Below are 19,711 nucleotides of genomic sequence, written 5' to 3'. Positions count from 1 at the left end.
CTGACAGCTCATCTCCAGCCCAGACTTTTCGTAACGCTACTCTTTTATCGGAAATCACCCACAATAAATCAAGCTGCTCCAATTCTCAGAGTTCTGTTTTCTAGAAATGTTCGCACTCATTCAACCGCTCTTCGGCTACTGCAATAACCCTCATTTTCATAAGCATTCTCGCATAATTGGGGACCTCTGAGAAAATTAAACAACCGTATGGTGTCAGCAACCAAGGTCTATTGTGTTGTGGAACTCGACTACAGTGGTTCCCACGTGGTCGCAACGAAGTGTTTGACATGGTAGCAGTTAAGATATGTTTGCATGTGCTGAATAACTCTCCCGGAATGGAACCCAAAAACTTCGGACCATGAGCGAATGCTGTTCAAACTCTGATTTTCCAAGGCATCAAGGGGTTTCTAAGAGAAAGAGCTACACTGTTTGTTAGGTATCAATATACAAACACCTAGTAAGTTACAGATGTAAGCCACGAACCTTCTACGCTGGCGTAGCAGGGGGAGAGGTGATACTCCCACGTGGCGCGTCCCTGGTGGTGGATAGGCGGGTCCTAACCGGATTGCTGGCGGACTTGAGGAAAATAAAATACCTCTCGCGGACCAAACACACAACCCCCTGTGGGTGGGGGATACAGATGAAGAATACACCCACGGTATACCCTGCCTGTCAAAAGAGGCGACCAATGGATGATCAAATTAAAAACATGATGCTACTTTTAATTAGTACCATTACGCCGGGAACACCATGGGACGCTTTTACTTGCGTGTAGTACCACTATGTTGGTTACACAGTCCCCCCTGTGATTAGTAGTGACAGTGTGTGCTCAGGATGCATTTTACAGTACCTGTGCTTCGTAGCACTATATGAGCGACACCATGGTTCTGGCTTGCCTATGATTACTACCCACTCTGTCAGGAACACCACGGGATAGTTAGAGTCCCTTTGGTTGGTACACTTATGTGAACAACACCATAGGTTTGCGTTGCCTGTAAATAGCGACACAATATGCGAAACACCATAGGTCTGTGTTACATGTGCGCATTACATTACCTGTGAGTGGTACCATAATGTGTGGAATACCGGGAGTCTGCGCTACTTTCGATTAGTACCGCAACATCACAAATACCATGGTTCTACTTTCCTAGCGACAAGTATCATTATGAGGGGCCGATGACCTGGATTTTGGACCCGTTTAGACTACAAGCATCATCGATTCAGGACTGTGCTTTAGAAGCAGTCCCATGGTCAGTAATACTACTGTTTAATGCTAGTTTCTGGGAATGTGGGGCATTGCGGGTCGGATCCACTGATCGTTTCAAATTCATATTCACCCATTCATTCTTCGTCCTCACGTTTTGAATTTTGGTCAGTGAAGGATTATGGATTTTTAATTGTCCTTACATTTCGTCCCATTAGGGGCCGATGACCTAGATGTTAGGCCCCTTTAAACAACAATCATCACCAGATGTAAGCTTGACGGTAATAACTTTCTCCCTGGTGCTTCTAAGACAAATACACTTTAGCCTAAGCACTGTTTACTTCATCTCAATTAACGAATCGCATTCGCATTTACTTGCAAATTAATTCTTCCGACCAGACACTGATTTTGCCTTCTCCTTACACTTATTAACAGAAGTAGAATAGACAGTCCGTAGGAATTGCAACATGGAATTCAATTTCTGAAACAGTGAGCTTATATTAGGGTCAAGAATTGCGTGCATTATTTTCTTTGACGAAAAAACCAATGTTCTTGTCTAAAAATGGGGAATAAATTAGTGTCAATTTTTCCATTCTCTGTGCCGTACCGCGTCTAAATTCGCCGACGTTGACAACACTTATTTATTACTTGTGACATCGTCCGAGCCACGCAATGTTCTTTCGCGAATAGTCAACGGAAATTTAACCACAAACTTGATAGTGGCTTAGTTGGCATTATAATATTCAAAAGAGAAAAGGTGGCTAAGAACCGTCAAAATGCATTTTTAATTCTATTTTGAACAAAAGATTCAGATGGTTCTTCTTGCTATGATGGTAAAGGTAAGGTTGACGACTGCTTCTAAGATAAATAGACTTTGTTTACTTGAATTTAATTAACGAATCGCCTTGCAACCACTCTTGTGCTAATGGGGTGGTGTTAATAGAAAGGTTTCCTGGTTGTAGTAAGGATGTAAGGACTACCCGATAAGAGGACTAGAAGGAATACAAAAGAAAACAGCACGATCTGCTCTGGGTGATTTCGGACAAAGGAGTAGTGTTGCAAACTTTGGGCTGGGTAAGGAGACGAGACGCTCGACTATGCGGTGTGTCCCGAGCTGTCAGTTGAGTTTGAGTCGTGTTTTTAAAAGTAGGAGAGATCACATTATGAAGATAAAGTTGGAATTTAAGAGAAAAAATCGGGGCAAATATTTGTTTATATGACGAAGAACAAAGAATTGGAATAACGTAGGCCTATCAAGGGGAATGGTCGATGAATTTCCAAGTCTCTGAATGTGTCTGTCACCTGGGCGACTGCCGTAAATGGTGATCATTTGAAACTGGATGGATTGATTGATTGATTGATTGATTGATTGATTGATTGATTGATTGATTGATTGATTGATTGATTGATTGATTGATTGATTGATTGATTGATTGATTGATTGATTGATTGATTGATTGATTGATTGATTGATTGATTGATTGATTGATTGATTGATTGATTGATGAAATAATTCTTGCCCCAATTTGTCCAACTTCATCTTTTGAAAGCTCCAGTCACGCCAACTCTCCACTGACAGCTCGAAACTGTCAAGTCTTCTAGCTCTAAGTTTGCAATGTTTTAGTACCACTACTCCTTCGTCCGAAATCATCCAGAACAAATCGTGCGGCTTTTCTTTGGATCTTTTCCAGTTTTCGTATCAACCATTCTTGAGTAGAGCTGTTGTGTTGCCTTCGCTAACCAGCAGAATGTGTGAAATATTGACCCGTTTGTCCCGTTCGAAACATTCGAGTGAGCTCGTGAATAAGTTATTCATGTTTGTGTGACGGTTGCTTTCTCTTACTGCTAAATGTTGTATTTAATGCAATATTGTTTCAAGACTGTTTGAACAGTGACGATGCGCACCACATTGTTAGCACAGACAATTCTTTGTATTTAGTCTTGTTACAAGGTGATATGTTGAAGCGCACAGACTGATCCCATGAGGCCTTAGCACAGCAGTGCTCCTTCATTCCTTGCCGGTGTTGCGAGTTAGGGGCGCGCAGCTGTGAGGTTTGCATCCGGGAGATAGCCGCTTCGAGCCCCACTGTCGGCAGCCCTGATGATGGTTTCCCATTTTCACACCAGGCAAATGCTGTGGCTTTTTGCATATGACGTTATTCTCTATAGAGTAATAAATAAGTTACAAGATTGTTAGCAACTGCAAAATGACCTCGATAATGTTGTGAGATGGACAGCAGGCAATGGTATGATGATAAACGGGGTTAAAAGTCAGGTTGTGAGTTTCACAAATAGGAAAAGTCCTCTCAGTTTTAATTACTGCGTTGATGGGGTGAAAGTTTCTTTTGGGGATCATTGTAAGTATTTAGGTGTTAATATAAGGAAAGATCTTCATTGGAGTAATCACATAAATGGGATTGTAAATAAAGGGTACAGATCTCTGCACATGGTTATGAGGGTGTTTAGGGGTTGTAGTAAGGATGTAAAGGAGAGGGCATATAAGTCTCTGGTAAGACCCCAACTAGAGTATGGCTCCAGTGTATGGGACCCTCATCAGGATTACCTGGTTCAAGAATTGAAAAAATCCAAAGAAAAGCAGCTCGATTTACAAAAATGTTGCAATGTTTGGGCTGGGAAGAATTTGGAGAAAGAAGACGAGCTGCTCGACTAAGTGGTATGTTCCGAGCTGTCAGTGGAGAGATGGCGTGGAATGACATTAGTACACGAATAAGTTTGAGTGGCGTCTTTAAAAGTAGGAAAGATCACAATATGAAGATAAAGTTGGAATTCAAGAGGACAAATTGGGGCAAATATTCATTTATAGGAAGAGGAGTTAGAGATTGGAATAACTTACCAAGGGAGATGTTCAATACATTTCCAGTTTCTTTGCAATCATTTAAGAAAAGGCTTGGAAAACAACAGATAGGGAGATCATGACTGTACGGCCGCTTCCTTGCCTCTCCCGTAAGACCTGTGACCCCCTATGGGTTACGCCCACAGTATCCCCTGCCTGTCGTAAGAGGCGCTAGGGGCTCTCAACTTGGGAGCGTGCGTTGGCTGTGTCATAGCATTGCTTCCACTTACTTATGCCAGGCTCCTGTCCGACCTCTCTTGGTCAACTCTTATTCTTTTCCGAGCACTCGAGGCCTAGCGAATTTTTCATTGTCATACCCTTCGTGGCCCTTGTCTTTCTTTGTCTGGTACTTCATTTTTCGAAGTGTCGGATCCGTTCTCTCTCTCTCTACCCTCCGTGGGTGGGGGACGCAGACGAAGATTGCACGCATGGTACCGCTGCCTGTCGTAAGAGGCGACTAAAAGGGACGATCAAGGGATGATGAAATTAGAACCATGAGAATACTTGTGAGTCTACGTTACAGAGGAGCACTACTAGTGTGTGCGTTACCTACGAGTAGTACCACTTTATGAGAAACGCCACAGCCTGTGATTAGTGCCACTGAGTGGCGTCCGTGATCACAACCACTCCCTGAGTAAAACCATGGGTCTGCGTTGCCTGAGATTAGCAGTGCCATTATGTGAGCAACACCATGGGCTTGTGTTGCCTGTGGGCGTTGCCATAATGTGCGATACACCGTTGCATATGTGAGCAACACCATGAGTATACGTGGCCTATAATTAGATCCACTTTGTGAGGAACACCATCGGAATACCGGCGCCCGTGATTAGTCCCAGTATGTGAGGAACACCACGGGTCTGCGTCGCTTATGAGTGCGAAATACCATAGGTTTGTGTTACGTGTGATTAGTACCACCATGAGTCTACGTTACCTGTGATTAGTACCACTGTAGGAGGAACACCATGGTTCTGCTTTACCACTGTGAGGGGCCGGTGACCTGAATTTTGGACCCCTTTAGATAATGAGTATCATCGCAAGACTTAAGACAGTGTGAATTGGATCCAGTGATTGTTTAGTTTCACGATCATTTTTTCATCATACATTCTAGTCCGTGGATACATTTTGAAGTTTTAATTTCCGTTTCGTCCACCTCGTACCATTAGGGGCCGATGACCAAGCTGTTAAGTCCCTTTAAACAACAATCATCATCATCATCATCATCATCATCAAACAAATTGTGAAAAAATATTCCCCCCGTCCACGTCTTCAACTTTGGCCTTCCTTGAAAACTCTGGTGGCCTTTTACTGTACATTCTCCCTGAGTGGGTATCCCCATCTCTTGTAGGTCTCATTTCACCTCCTTGAACCAAATTGGCTCTTTAAAATACGTAAAGATCTGGTTGTATAATGGGTTTCATTCTCTGCAAGTGGCCATAAAATGCAATTCTTCTTCTCCGCAAATCAGAGATCTTCTGGACATTTTCCAGTTTTTCTAGGCAATTCTCGTTCATATCAAGGCATTCCGCTGTGGTCTTATGACAGTTCTGCTTTCAAGGGTATGGACATTTTGTTGTAAACGTCTTTAGGTCAGTTGATAAGCTGTTTCTCTTTCATGCATGCGCGACGCCAAAGTTTCCTTTTCAGAGATGTTTGCTTCTATCCACTCACCAAGACATTTAAACGTATCTGTCCATTTGATTGCCCCATGGTTTACTTTTAGCTCTCTGGTTTGATGTTAGTTATGAACTGCGCTTTCTCCAAATAGATCCTTGAGGTGGTATAGCCATGTCTAATCACAGAAGATTGTTAGATCATCTGCAAAAGGTAGACAACCAATTGACAGATTCATATTCCGGCACAATTTTGGAGCTCATCGTTCTTAATTTCATTGCGTCACTCGCGGACGACTCAAGGACGCAATTTGTAGCGCACAGACGAGAGTCCATCTCCCTGCCTAACTCCTGTCTTTATTTCGAACGCAACCTGAAATTTCTCCTCTGAACTCAGCTCTGGAGGTTGTGTTAGCTAGGGATCGTTTGGTGATTGCCCTGGTTTTGTTATCCAAGGCAAATTTCTTTAGGGCTTGAATAAGAGTGATTCTATCGATCGAGTCGTAGGCCTTCTTGAAGTCGACGAAGTTCACCACAAATTTCTTGTTCGTTAGTTTAGATATGAGAGGATAGATTTAGATTCATGTTTTACTCGGTACAAAATAGCTCCTTGTTACTCTCCCAGTTGTTGTTCTGCCCTAATCTGCAGAGCTTTTGTGAGAATTTTGTAAAATATCACTAGGACTGTAACTGGCTATATTATTATCGCTTAATGAACACGATGGCTGTCTGTTGGCAGGTTACGGGAATCTCGCCCCCAAGACTCCGGAAGGCAAGCTGGTGACCATGCTGTATGCTCTCGTGGGGGTTCCCCTGATGCTGCTATGCCTGTCTAACCTGGGATCTCTGCTAGCGGACACCTTTCAGTTCGCCTACTCTCACGCTTGCTGCATGGCACAGTGTGGTCGGCCGCCACCGCCACCACAGCAACACCACCGCCCCCGCAGCACGTCCACAGCAGCTCCTCAGCAGCCGCCCCACCACCACACCGCCGCCAGTTCGACAGGAGATCACTTGGCGTCCATTGTACCAGCCCGGTCAGCTCGCCTGCATTCCAGGTGGGGTAACAGGCCACTCCCTTTTCTCCGACCTGACTGTCATATTGTTAATATTTATAATCCCTCGTCCTGCATTTTAGTAATGGGAATTGAAATACAAATATTGTTAGTAAAGCTTAAAAAATAATATACAAAGAGTGAACTATCGCTTTATTTTGTACATTTTATTTCTGTGTCCATGAAGGGTAGCAGTTTGTAGATACTGGCAGAAATACACAAGTAATACACAGAATGGATTTTTAATTTATTAATTATAATTCGAATGCTCGCACACAGCAGAAACGTTGGGCATGATTGGGTAAGGTGGATTCGAAGACAACGCAAAGAGAGAAAGAAAAACGCCCAGAAAAATTATGTGCCCAAAAAGACATGGGGGACGTAACAAAACATTGTACTAGAAGACGAAAGGAATGGTTGAATTGGGGGCGGAAGAGAACGGTACACATACTGAGGGTGCCGAAAGGAATCTTGGAATTCTTCAGGAAGAGGAAGACAGAACGGTGGAGAGAGAAGTCATACAGGACAGGGATCGATTTACACAACTAGTCAAGAAGTTCAGAGATTTGCAGGAGACAGAGGAGGAGCCGATGATAAAAGAAATATCCCACACTGAAGAACAGGAGAAGGAAGTAGGGGAAAGGATGAAAAGAGACTGGCTGAGTGTTGCGGCAGAAAGGGTGAAAACAGAATGTATGGATGGTCAGGCGTGGCTCAGAGATGGCCGAAACGGAAAATAATAATAATAATACTGGTCAGAATGGTCAAAGTTGTGGCCTTTGGTTCAGAAGGTCCTGGGTTTGATTCTCGATGGGGTCGCGGATGTTTAATTCCTGTGGCTCACGGACGGGGTGTTACAGACACATATAAAGAGCATAAGCCCGTGAAATTGCGCCAAACCCACACGAAGAATTATACTGAGCGATAATAATAATTTACGAGGCGTGAGCTGTGAGCTTGCGTTGAGGAGATGTAGGTTCGAACACCACTGTCGACATTCCTAAAGATGGTTTCGCACGGTTTCTCATTTTCACACCAGGCATGCTTCCTTCTTAGTAGTACCCTTTCCCGTCACCGAAAATCCGATCTGATACATCGTTAAAAAATGATAATAATCCATACGACCTCCGGTATTGAAAGCAGAATTCTACTGGGCGGTTGTATCTTCTTCTGGCCCTTTTCCAAAACTTTGGTAGGATCGTGGTTACGAACTGCGTCGTATCTGTGAACTTGGTCCTGTTTTACGGTCAAATGACATTCCCGACACCAACCTAGGCTATAAGCACCGCCCCTGATGAAAGGACGCTGTTTTTCGCGGAATTGCGGCAGAGGAATCTACTGTATTTAACCAATCTCCAATGGAAATAGAAAAGTCTCATATCCATATGAATAATTTTGGAGACGTCATCGGATGTATACTGAGTGGCCAAAAGCATTCGAAGGGGTGTCCCATTAGGAAATGTGCGGTGTATGACCCCTGCGACGTAGCTGAGCAGTCTGTCACAGACACCAGTGCCGTGAAGATGGCAACACGTCGCGATTTAACGCGGGATGATCGTCGGCGCACGGCGCATTGCGGAGATTACTCGCGAATTGAGCTTTCTAAGGTCAACAGTGTCGAGGGTGGATCTTCAATATGGCAGAGAGAATGTTACCACCAGCGTAAACCGCTGCATGGGAATAATGATATATTCCGCATACATTGTTACATACCGGTAGTTCACACATGCTATTTTCATCCGACTCATGCACCACTTTTCGGGAGCAGATACTATGGTGGAAACCACGAACTGCAAGGATGGTCACGACTTGTAGCATTTCGCAGAGTGGGCTATGTTCATCTTCTGTCTAGCATCGCATTTGTTGTGTATGCCTCGTCTTTTATTCTGTAGATCTTGGAGCAGCTTGTCGGTAGCAGTAGAGTTATCCGTAGATCTTCTGTTAGATAGACTACGTTTCTCTTGCAAGCTTGTATACTGGTCTGAATTTGGTTGTCTTCGATACTCCGAGGGCTCTTTTGAGAAGTCCGGCTTCATGGCTAAATAGTTAGGGTGTTGTTCCTTGGTTACAGGGGTCCCGGGTTCGATTCCCGGCAAGGTCGGGAATTTTAACTACCATTGGTTTATTTCAATGGCACGGGGCTGGGTGTGTGTGTCGTCTTTATCATCATTTTATCCTCATCACCAAGCGCAGGTCGCCTACGAGCGTCAAATCAAAAGACCTGCACCCAGCGAGCCTAACTTGTCCTCGGACACTAAAAGCCATATGCCATTTCATTTCTTTTGAGAAGTCTGGATTTTATCTTTTCCATCTCTTCCAATTGCCTGTAGTAACGAAATTCCCACATTCTCTCTTTCCTAGCGTTTATCCCAAAGTATGGGATCCGCTCTTTTGCTACATCTCCTCCATTTTGTCCTATTGCTGACATCCTCAGCTGTGCATGTCGGCCTTGATATTGTCAGTCCACCGCTTTAAAGGCCTTCCACGTGGTTGTGTTCCTCCCGGATCAACTTGGAGACCTGTTTTAGCAACTGCCTTCTCCTGACGTGACCGTACAGCGGAGACGCGCTTCCCTCACTTTCTCCACAATTGTCGAACCCAAATTCCTACATTAAGTCAAGTTAATATGTCAGAACGCCCAGTACCTTCGTTTTATTTGGTGCCATTGCTGCTTCAACGATATGATATTAATAAGGGCATTGTCGTGTGTAGATTTTATTGCGGCGACTGTTTTATGGTCCAACTTTAGACACTACATTTTTACGGATGCTATCACCATATGGCATGGCTTGCTGCCAGTCATAACATTTGGAGTTATCACTTTACGTGTTTGTTTTCCGAGTAGCCTATAGTTTATCTTTGTTAGTTAATCAGTGGCCTAGCTGTTCAGTTTTCTTACTTTTACTCTTGAAGCATAGCCTACCATTAACAATCAGTGTTAACACTGGGATTACCAAACATCTTTTCTACCTACTTTCATCGAAGCGGTCATTTCAACCAATAGTAACACACATTCATTTTCTTGAGGATATTAGTGTCAGAAAAACGTTCGAATTAAGTACAAAAACATCATAGACCATAATTTAATTATCATCATGTAGGACTTGTAAAATCTATTATGAATAAATAAATTAATTAAATAAATAAATAAATAAATAAATAAATTTTCATTATTCGCACCAACACAGATCTTATGGCGACGATGAGATAGGAAAGGGCTAGGAGTGGGGAAGGAAGCGGCCGTGGGCTTAAAGTACAGCCCCAACATTTGCCTGGTGTGAAAACGGGAAACCACGGAAAATCATCTTCAGGGCTGACGACAGTGAGGTTTGAACCCACTATCTCCCAGACGCAAGCTCACAGCTGCGTGGCCCTAACCGCACGGCCAACTCGCCTGGTAATAAATAAATAAATAAATAAAATACCGGTACTAGTAAGACAGAATATTCTTCTTACACACGTTACTTTACATTATATACATTTCTGCATGAATGTCACTTTCTGCTTTTCAACTTAATTGTTGCACTGTACACACACACACTTTGGTTGGTCGCCTTTGAAGTGAAGTTTTCTACACATTGCACACCTTTACTTTGTCTTGTTCCCTTTGCACCCTGCGACCTGACTGTCCGTGATGTGAACTTTCTTCGGAGGCTAGGACCTCATTGTTGCAGCCAACAGCGACGATGGTGTTGAGAGGCCTACTGATCCGATAATACCCCTAAGGATCTGCCAGATAAGTTGCCAACTGTCTCAGGAATACCCTTCTCGGTTTTTGCTTGCCGGCTGTTGCCTTACACAATGCATAAACATTTATACCAGCGAGATCTAGTATGTTGAAGAAGGCATGCACTGGCCATCGCCGACTCATCGATTTTGCGGCCCATTTGATCTACTATGTCGACAACAAGTTCAGGTTGACGCTTGGAGACGTTCTTGTACGTTTTACTTTGGTAGTCGTGAGAGTTGCATCCTCATTTTTGTACTCTACTGTGCTCTAGAGTGGGTCACTAAGGAGGAACTTCCCTCCTACTACGGTTGAGTGTGCCTACGATATTTGTGTTCTTTTTAATGATTCCGCTAGTTTTAGTGAAGTGAAGAAGTTATCACGACTAATATTTTTTCCCTGATCGATGAAAGGCTCAGCAAGACGCAATACTACATGTTCACTTAGTCATGTCGGTGGGTCGTGTTTCATCTTTCCCAAGATAGGCAAAACCGTTAACAACATACTTGGCTTCCACATCGACAGCCAACCAAAATTTAACACCAAACTTGTCTGGTTTATTGGCCATAAGCTGCATAAATGGGCTTCTAGCTTTCGATGTAAAAGCTGTTCATCCACGCTAATACGTATTCTCGCCTGGTCTGTAACAAATAGTATAATTAGATATAAATTTATCCCACATAATGGGCACAAGCGCAAATCTATCACTGCTGGTAGATTTTTCATCTAGTGGAAGAAACCTCATGATTTCCAGGAAACGGTTTCGTGCCATAGTTTGGGAGAAAAATCTAGGACCCCACTTCTGTGACCACAGATTGGGAATGTTCGTGTCAGCCCCATAATTTCCGCGTGTGTATAAAAGAAAGCGTCGAATTCTTCCAAAGAAAGTGTTCATTCGGGATTGTTCAGAACTTGGCGAGCTGTAACGACACATTGTTTGATGTGGCGCAACGTCGGTCCGTCAATAAAAAGACGCCAAGCACTAGCGGGACACGTTCCTTCAGTGTGGCGCTCTGCACGGCCTGTCAACGAGAGTCCAAAAGCAACGACCGCTACGTGCTGACGTACGCTGCACTTGATATCGTGCTCCTTTGCCTTACCAAACTTACTTACACTGTGCACACAAGCACGTATCAGCTGTGTGGGTGCGCCGCCGTTTGGCAGGTAATTCCCTAACCCTTGAGCTCGAAGGCTGCCATGTGATTTCATTTTCACGTGGCAATTCTACACGATCGACGCAACTAATGTAAATTCACTATCCGAACTATTTCCATTTGCCAAGCTATACGCGTCTAAATCACTCCCAGCATCATCGCTCGATTGTCATGGGGAAATGTTATGTAAATGGTTCAGAATTTCGGCATCTGTCAGCAGACTACGCAAGAACATGGTTCTTCGGAATAATTAAACACAATCGGGAAATTAGTTTGTAACGACTGAACACGACAATCGACTGCTCGTTACACCTGTCATTACTAAGCAAATACTGACTTTATTTTCCTGTGTGGCTATTTCTAGCTGGGTGCAGCCTTGTAAAGCAGACCCTCCGATGAGGTTGGGCGGCATCTGCGTGTTATTGTGGTCTAGGATAGTGTTATGTGTGGTGTGAGAGTTGCAGGGATGTTGGGGACAGCACAAACACCCAGCCCCTGAGCCATTGAAATTAACCAATGAAGGTTAAAATTCCCGACCTGTCCGGGACCCTCTGACCAGAAGGCCAGTACGCTGACCATTCAGCCAACGAGTCGGACTTCCTGTCAGTGTACTTGTGTCATTGTTTGAAAAGAGCCATCAGCTCCCCATTATAGCACAACAGTACATTATATTCGATACTATGGCAATGTAACAGTTTGTTAGGATTATATCCCGTTCTAAATGAATGCCACAAAAGTCTGATATGTAGCTACTGCAGTACCGGTCAAAATGACCGTCCGGTAAAAGTAGGTATATGACCTCATAACACCACCTAGAAATCAGTTATGGATTTTTGAAGCTATAATGCCAAAAAGTACACTTAAAATCATTGAAAGCCACCAAAGGATTAGTATGTCCCAACCGCATAACGAGAGTGATAGAGAAAACAGAATTGACTGTTGTGGTAAACCTACTGTTAAATATTCGTGATACGTATCAAGAACTTCACTATCACAGACTAAGCATTTCAACTTCACTACTAGTTCCCGAATTTCTCAACGTATGTCTAGCTACTTGCATTGGTCTTCACTACGTTCTAGTGGACACGTGATATTTCACGAACTTACCCTTTACCCTACAACTGTCATTGTGGATATTGTTCTACTCTGTATAACTTTATGGTGGATATAAGTTATTCCGTGACTGCAATTTTTTGTGTGTTGTGCCTTTGTTTCTGTTATTTATTACGAGAGCCGATATTTATCAACAATTATGTGTTCTGTCTTTAGAAAATAGATCTCAGAGAGTTAGAGTAGGTGAAGCTTTGTCTGACCCTGTAATAGTTGAGAGGGGAGTTCCTCAGGGCAGTGTTATCGGACCTTTATGTTTTCTTATATATATAAATGATATGAGTAAAGGAGTGGAATCGGAGCTAAGGCTTTTTGCGGATGATGTTATTCTCTATAGAGTGATAAATAAGTTACAAGATTGTGAGCAACTGCAACGTGACCTCGAAAATATTGTGAGATGGACAGCAGGCAATGGTATGTTGATAAATGGGGCTAAAAGTCAGGTTGTGAGTTTTACAAATAGGAAAAGTCCTCTCAGTTTTAATTACTGCGTTGATGGGGTGAAAGTTCCTTTTGGGGATCATTGTAAGTATCTAGGTGTTAATATAAGGAAAGATCTTCACTGGGGTAATCACATAAATGGGATTGTAAATAAAGGGTACCGATCTCTGCACATGGTTATGAGGGTGTTTAGGGGTTGTAGTAAGGATGTAAAGGAGAGTGCATATAAGTCTCTGGTAAGACCCCAACTAGAGTATGGTTCCAGTGTATGGGACCCTCACCAGGATTACCTGATTCAAGAACTGGAAAAAATCCAAAGAAAAGCAGCTCGATTTGTTCTGGGTGATTTCCGACAAAAGAGTAGCGTTACAAAAATGTTGCAATGTTTGGGTTGGGAAGAATTGAGAGAAAGAAGAAGAGCTGCTCGACTAAGTGGTATGTTGAATTGAAATAATAACATTAAGTTATTTATTAGACCACCTAATCAATACAAAATCGTCTTGGATGATTTACATAAATTTGTTAGCTAATAGTGGGACATGTTTCGCCTTCTCTGAAGGCATCATCAGCCATAGTCTTAACCTTAAATTAAAAATAAGCGTCTAAATAACATGTAGTGATGAAATGAATTTTAAAATCTTGAAGAGATTTGAAGTAAAATAACATTAAAAATAACAGTGATGGTTTGAAAATACAATGTGATGAGATACAATAGTGGAAGTATTAACAAAATTAACCTTAGAAGGCTGCTAAAATAAGTACAATGGAATAAAACAACAGATTGTTATACAACAAGTAGTAAGATTGCATAAAAGTAAAGTTGATAGTAATGGCGGTTATAATTAGACGATGGCGAAAAATCTTATGTAATCAAAGTAAAGAGGAGAGAGTAAAAGTCAAAGGTAGTCGAGAGATCCGAAGTTCATTATGATCTAGAAGATAAAGGATGAAAGTCAGATGCATATGGTGAAGTTGTAGAACACGTTGAGGATATGAAGTTGGTGAATAGAAGTTGAAGAACAGTTTCAAATAGGATCACTATGGACCATCTCAAAATTTGAAGTGATGTTCAAATGTTGTAAATTGTGAGTTTGTAGATATTCTAGTTGAAAAAGCATATACAAGTGGAATCTGTAAATGGAAGCAAGAAACGTAGAGTTAATTGTGTGAAAAGATATTTGAAAAATCTTGAAGTAGAATCGTATGCACTTACCACTTGACGGTGACAAAGATAGCTTGTAATATTATGAGTAAGAAGTATTTGCAACAGTAGACTTCTTGCTACGTGTGTTATAACTGAAGTTTTGTGTTGGAGGGGGATCTGTTTGCGTTGACGTAACTATTAGAGGGGGGCTGCTATTGGTGGGAGGGAAGGAAGAGAGTGTATTACTGCGCGTGTTGTAACGGTGTAAGGCTATTGGAGGGAGCGATGTTCCGGTGGGTGTGGCTATGGGTTTATTGGTTGTATTTGAATTAGAGGTACTAGCGGTGGGGGGAAGGGAGGGGGGTATATTAGCTGTAGGGGAGGTGGGAACTCTAATTGATGTGAGGTTGAAGATTTTTAAGAATTTGTTGGTGAGGGAAGTTGATTCTCGTAATAAAATAAGAATCTGTTCATACAAGGGGCTTTTTTTATCAATAGTGTCATTTAGATTTTTATCTTTATTAAAATGTTGGTCGAGGAAAATAAATAAGTTTTCATATTCTGTCATGAGTTTGCTTTTATCAACTCTTTTTAGGATATGGAGGTCTTGTTCTATTGTGGTGAATTTATGCCCGGTGTCCCTCATATGGTTGGCCATTGCGGAGAATTTGTTGTGTTTTTGGGCATTGTAATGCTCGGCGTATCTGGTAGAGAAGCTGCGGCCAGTTTGGCCAACATAAGAAAAATTACATGTAGAGCATTTCAATCTGTATATTCCTGATCCAGAGTAACTATTGTCTGTGATGTTGATAGAGTTGTGATTGAAGAATAAATTGCGATTAGTGTTTTTTGTTGTGTAGGCTATTTTTATTTCGTGCTTCATTAATGAATTGGTTATCGGGTAAATGCTATGGTTAGTGAACGTGAATTTAGCGTATTTTGGTTTGACGGGTTTTAATGGAGTTAAATTGGTAGCTAGTTTTAGTTTGGTTTTATTGATGATTTTATCAATCATATTCGTGTTAAATCCATTGAATTTAGCTATTTCCTTGATGAATAGTAATTCTTTCTTTAAATTAGTAGAGGACATAGGGATCTTTAATGCTCTATATATTAAACTGTGATAAGTGGCTTTTTTATGTGAGTTGGGATGTAAAGAATCATTTTTTATGGTTGTTGGAGAAAAGGTGGGTTTTCTGTATATTTGGAAGTCGAATTTGTTCAATGCTCGTGTGATTTTGATATCTAAGAAGTTCAGAGAGTTATTGAACTCATCTTCTTTAGTGAATTTAATATTATTATCTAAGTTGTTGAGGAATGATAGTATGTTATTGCTGTTGTTGATTTGTTTATCAATGATAGCTATGGTATCATCAACATAGCGATGCCAAAGACAGAGTCCGTTGATGTTATTAATAATCTTACTATGTTCGAGATTATCTAAGTATATGTCGGCTAGTATTCCAGATAACGGGTCTCCCATCGCTAGACCTTCTTGTTTGTAAATTTTCTTATTGAAGGTAAAATAGTTGTTGTCTAAAACGAAATTAAGTAATTTTAACCATTCATCAATTTCGATTTTACTCAATGTGCTATGTTTCAACAGATTGTTTTTTATGATGTTAATAGTATTGTTGATAGGGATATTAGTATACATGTTGGTGATGTCAAAAGAACATAAAACGTGGTTTGGTTGTAGACTGAACTTATTTAGGGAATTACAGAGTTCGATCGAGTTCTTTATGGGGTTGGAGTTGTGAAATTTGAAGTGTTTTTTTAGGAATTTGTGTAGGAATTGAGAGGTTTTATAGGTAGGACTATTGATACTATTAATTATAGGTCGAATGGGGACATCTTTTTTATGAATTTTGGGCAGTGATCTGACTGTAGGTAATTTTGGGTTCATTACAGTTAATTTCTGATAATCTTGATCATTTAAAATGAAGTTAGAATTTTTCAGAAGGTTCTTTAAGTTACGCTGTATTTTGTTTGTAGGATCTTTGTTAATTAAGGTATAGGTATTGTCTGAAAAAAAGGTTTCAGTTTTATTGATGTAATCTTGTTTGTTCATTATTACTATGGTGTTGCCCTTATCTGCTTTTGTAATTACTACGTTGTTGCTATGGATTTTGGATTTCAGGTTTAGAATTTGTTTCGAGACATTGTGGTTATTATTAGATGTTATCTCATTAATCAAAGTTGGGAGTTTCTTTTTTACTTCATATCGTACGTCATTCTGTTTATCAATTGGGATTTGTTTATCGATATTAGTTTCGGTTTCAGCGATGGTAGTGATGATGTCTTCTGCCTTTTTGTGATTAGGCCAATTATGTTTGATGCCTTTATCTAATAGATTTAATTCTTGGTTAGAGAAGGTTGCATTAGATAGGTTGATTGTAGTGGGAATGTTAGTCAAATGGGAAGGGGACACTTTGTTGTTTGTATTTTGGTCAGGAGTTTTACATTTGTTTTCTTGAAGATTAAGTAATTTATGGTTTAGGGTTTTCTGTTTCTTGTCTAATACGTAAGATAGTTTGAGGTCAGTGTACCTTAAAAATGAGCTCCATTCAAGTGGGGGTAATTTCTGAGAGATGGTCAAATGAGTCCTATATAATTGTAAATTTAGTAAAGATTTCTTCTTGTATAATAGTTTAATTTCATTTTTCAACCATATGTTGTTTACTTTCTTTTGAGTGGCATTAGATTTTGAATAGGGATGACTTTTTCTTTGTAAAGATTTGAGAAATTTAGGTACCAACTCTAATTTCAAGCAATCTTTAAGAAACTTGATATCTCTAGAAATCTTGCCTATTTTAATTTTTAGGTTTAAGTACTTGTTAGGTTTTACTATTGCCTGGTTGGCATTGACATTACATGTAATAAATATCATTTTTGGTCCGTATTGATGATGTAGATTGAAATAATAACATTAAGTTATTTATTAGACCACCTAATCAATACAAAATCGTCTTGGATGATTTACATAAATTTGTTAGCTAATAGTGGGACATGTTTCGCCTTCTCTGAAGGCATCATCAGCCATAGTCTTAACCTTAAATTAAAAATAAGCGTCTAAATAACATGTAGTGATGAAATGAATTTTAAAATCTTGAAGAGATTTGAAGTAAAATAACATTAAAAATAACAGTGATGGTTTGAAAATACAATGTGATGAGATACAATAGTGGAAGTATTAACAAAATTAACCTTAGAAGGCTGCTAAAATAAGTACAATGGAATAAAACAACAGATTGTTATACAACAAGTAGTAAGATTGCATAAAAGTAAAGTTGATAGTAATGGCGGTTATAATTAGACGATGGCGAAAAATCTTATGTAATCAAAGTAAAGAGGAGAGAGTAAAAGTCAAAGGTAGTCGAGAGATCCGAAGTTCATTATGATCTAGAAGATAAAGGATGAAAGTCAGATGCATATGGTGAAGTTGTAGAACACGTTGAGGATATGAAGTTGGTGAATAGAAGTTGAAGAACAGTTTCAAATAGGATCACTATGGACCATCTCAAAATTTGAAGTGATGTTCAAATGTTGTAAATTGTGAGTTTGTAGATATTCTAGTTGAAAAAGCATATACAAGTGGAATCTGTAAATGGAAGCAAGAAACGTAGAGTTAATTGTGTGAAAAGATATTTGAAAAATCTTGAAGTAGAATCGTATGCACTTACCACTTGACGGTGACAAAGATAGCTTGTAATATTATGAGTAAGAAGTATTTGCAACAGTAGACTTCTTGCTACGTGTGTTATAACTGAAGTTTTGTGTTGGAGGGGGATCTGTTTGCGTTGACGTAACTATTAGAGGGGGGCTGCTATTGGTGGGAGGGAAGGAAGAGAGTGTATTACTGCGCGTGTTGTAACGGTGTAAGGCTATTGGAGGGAGCGATGTTCCGGTGGGTGTGGCTATGGGTTTATTGGTTGTATTTGAATTAGAGGTACTAGCGGTGGGGGGAAGGGAGGGGGGTATATTAGCTGTAGGGGAGGTGGGAACTCTAATTGATGTGAGGTTGAAGATTTTTAAGAATTTGTTGGTGAGGGAAGTTGATTCTCGTAATAAAATAAGAATCTGTTCATACAAGGGGCTTTTTTTATCAATAGTGTCATTTAGATTTTTATCTTTATTAAAATGTTGGTCGAGGAAAATAAATAAGTTTTCATATTCTGTCATGAGTTTGCTTTTATCAACTCTTTTTAGGATATGGAGGTCTTGTTCTATTGTGGTGAATTTATGCCCGGTGTCCCTCATATGGTTGGCCATTGCGGAGAATTTGTTGTGTTTTTGGGCATTGTAATGCTCGGCGTATCTGGTAGAGAAGCTGCGGCCAGTTTGGCCAACATAAGAAAAATTACATGTAGAGCATTTCAATCTGTATATTCCTGATCCAGAGTAACTATTGTCTGTGATGTTGATAGAGTTGTGATTGAAGAATAAATTGCGATTAGTGTTTTTTGTTGTGTAGGCTATTTTTATTTCGTGCTTCATTAATGAATTGGTTATCGGGTAAATGCTATGGTTAGTGAACGTGAATTTAGCGTATTTTGGTTTGACGGGTTTTAATGGAGTTAAATTGGTAGCTAGTTTTAGTTTGGTTTTATTGATGATTTTATCAATCATATTCGTGTTAAATCCATTGAATTTAGCTATTTCCTTGATGAATAGTAATTCTTTCTTTAAATTAGTAGAGGACATAGGGATCTTTAATGCTCTATATATTAAACTGTGATAAGTGGCTTTTTTATGTGAGTTGGGATGTAAAGAATCATTTTTTATGGTTGTTGGAGAAAAGGTGGGTTTTCTGTATATTTGGAAGTCGAATTTGTTCAATGCTCGTGTGATTTTGATATCTAAGAAGTTCAGAGAGTTATTGAACTCATCTTCTTTAGTGAATTTAATATTATTATCTAAGTTGTTGAGGAATGATAGTATGTTATTGCTGTTGTTGATTTGTTTATCAATGATAGCTATGGTATCATCAACATAGCGATGCCAAAGACAGAGTCCGTTGATGTTATTAATAATCTTACTATGTTCGAGATTATCTAAGTATATGTCGGCTAGTATTCCAGATAACGGGTCTCCCATCGCTAGACCTTCTTGTTTGTAAATTTTCTTATTGAAGGTAAAATAGTTGTTGTCTAAAACGAAATTAAGTAATTTTAACCATTCATCAATTTCGATTTTACTCAATGTGCTATGTTTCAACAGATTGTTTTTTATGATGTTAATAGTATTGTTGATAGGGATATTAGTATACATGTTGGTGATGTCAAAAGAACATAAAACGTGGTTTGGTTGTAGACTGAACTTATTTAGGGAATTACAGAGTTCGATCGAGTTCTTTATGGGGTTGGAGTTGTGAAATTTGAAGTGTTTTTTTAGGAATTTGTGTAGGAATTG

General features: G+C 40.1%; 1 protein-coding gene across 1 annotated transcript in view; it reads left to right on the top strand.

The window, feature by feature from the left end:
- The window catches only part of LOC136882225 (potassium channel subfamily K member 18), a gene marked incomplete at its 3' end in the record, with an annotated part of 431,619 nt that extends 424,893 nt beyond the window's left edge, over positions 1–6,726 (top strand). The window contains exon 3 of the mRNA XM_068229491.1: positions 6,408–6,726. Within this exon, the coding sequence (XP_068085592.1) occupies positions 6,408–6,726 (319 nt within the window). The remainder of the gene's footprint in view (positions 1–6,407) is intronic.
- Between the last annotated feature and the right edge of the window lie 12,985 nt (positions 6,727–19,711).

The sequence above is a fragment of the Anabrus simplex genome, chromosome 10 (assembly GCF_040414725.1).
Source record: "Anabrus simplex isolate iqAnaSimp1 chromosome 10, ASM4041472v1, whole genome shotgun sequence".
Taxonomy (NCBI): domain Eukaryota; kingdom Metazoa; phylum Arthropoda; class Insecta; order Orthoptera; family Tettigoniidae; genus Anabrus; species Anabrus simplex.
Note: the sequence above shows the minus strand (reverse complement) of the source record. Positions and strands in the feature narration are given on the sequence as shown.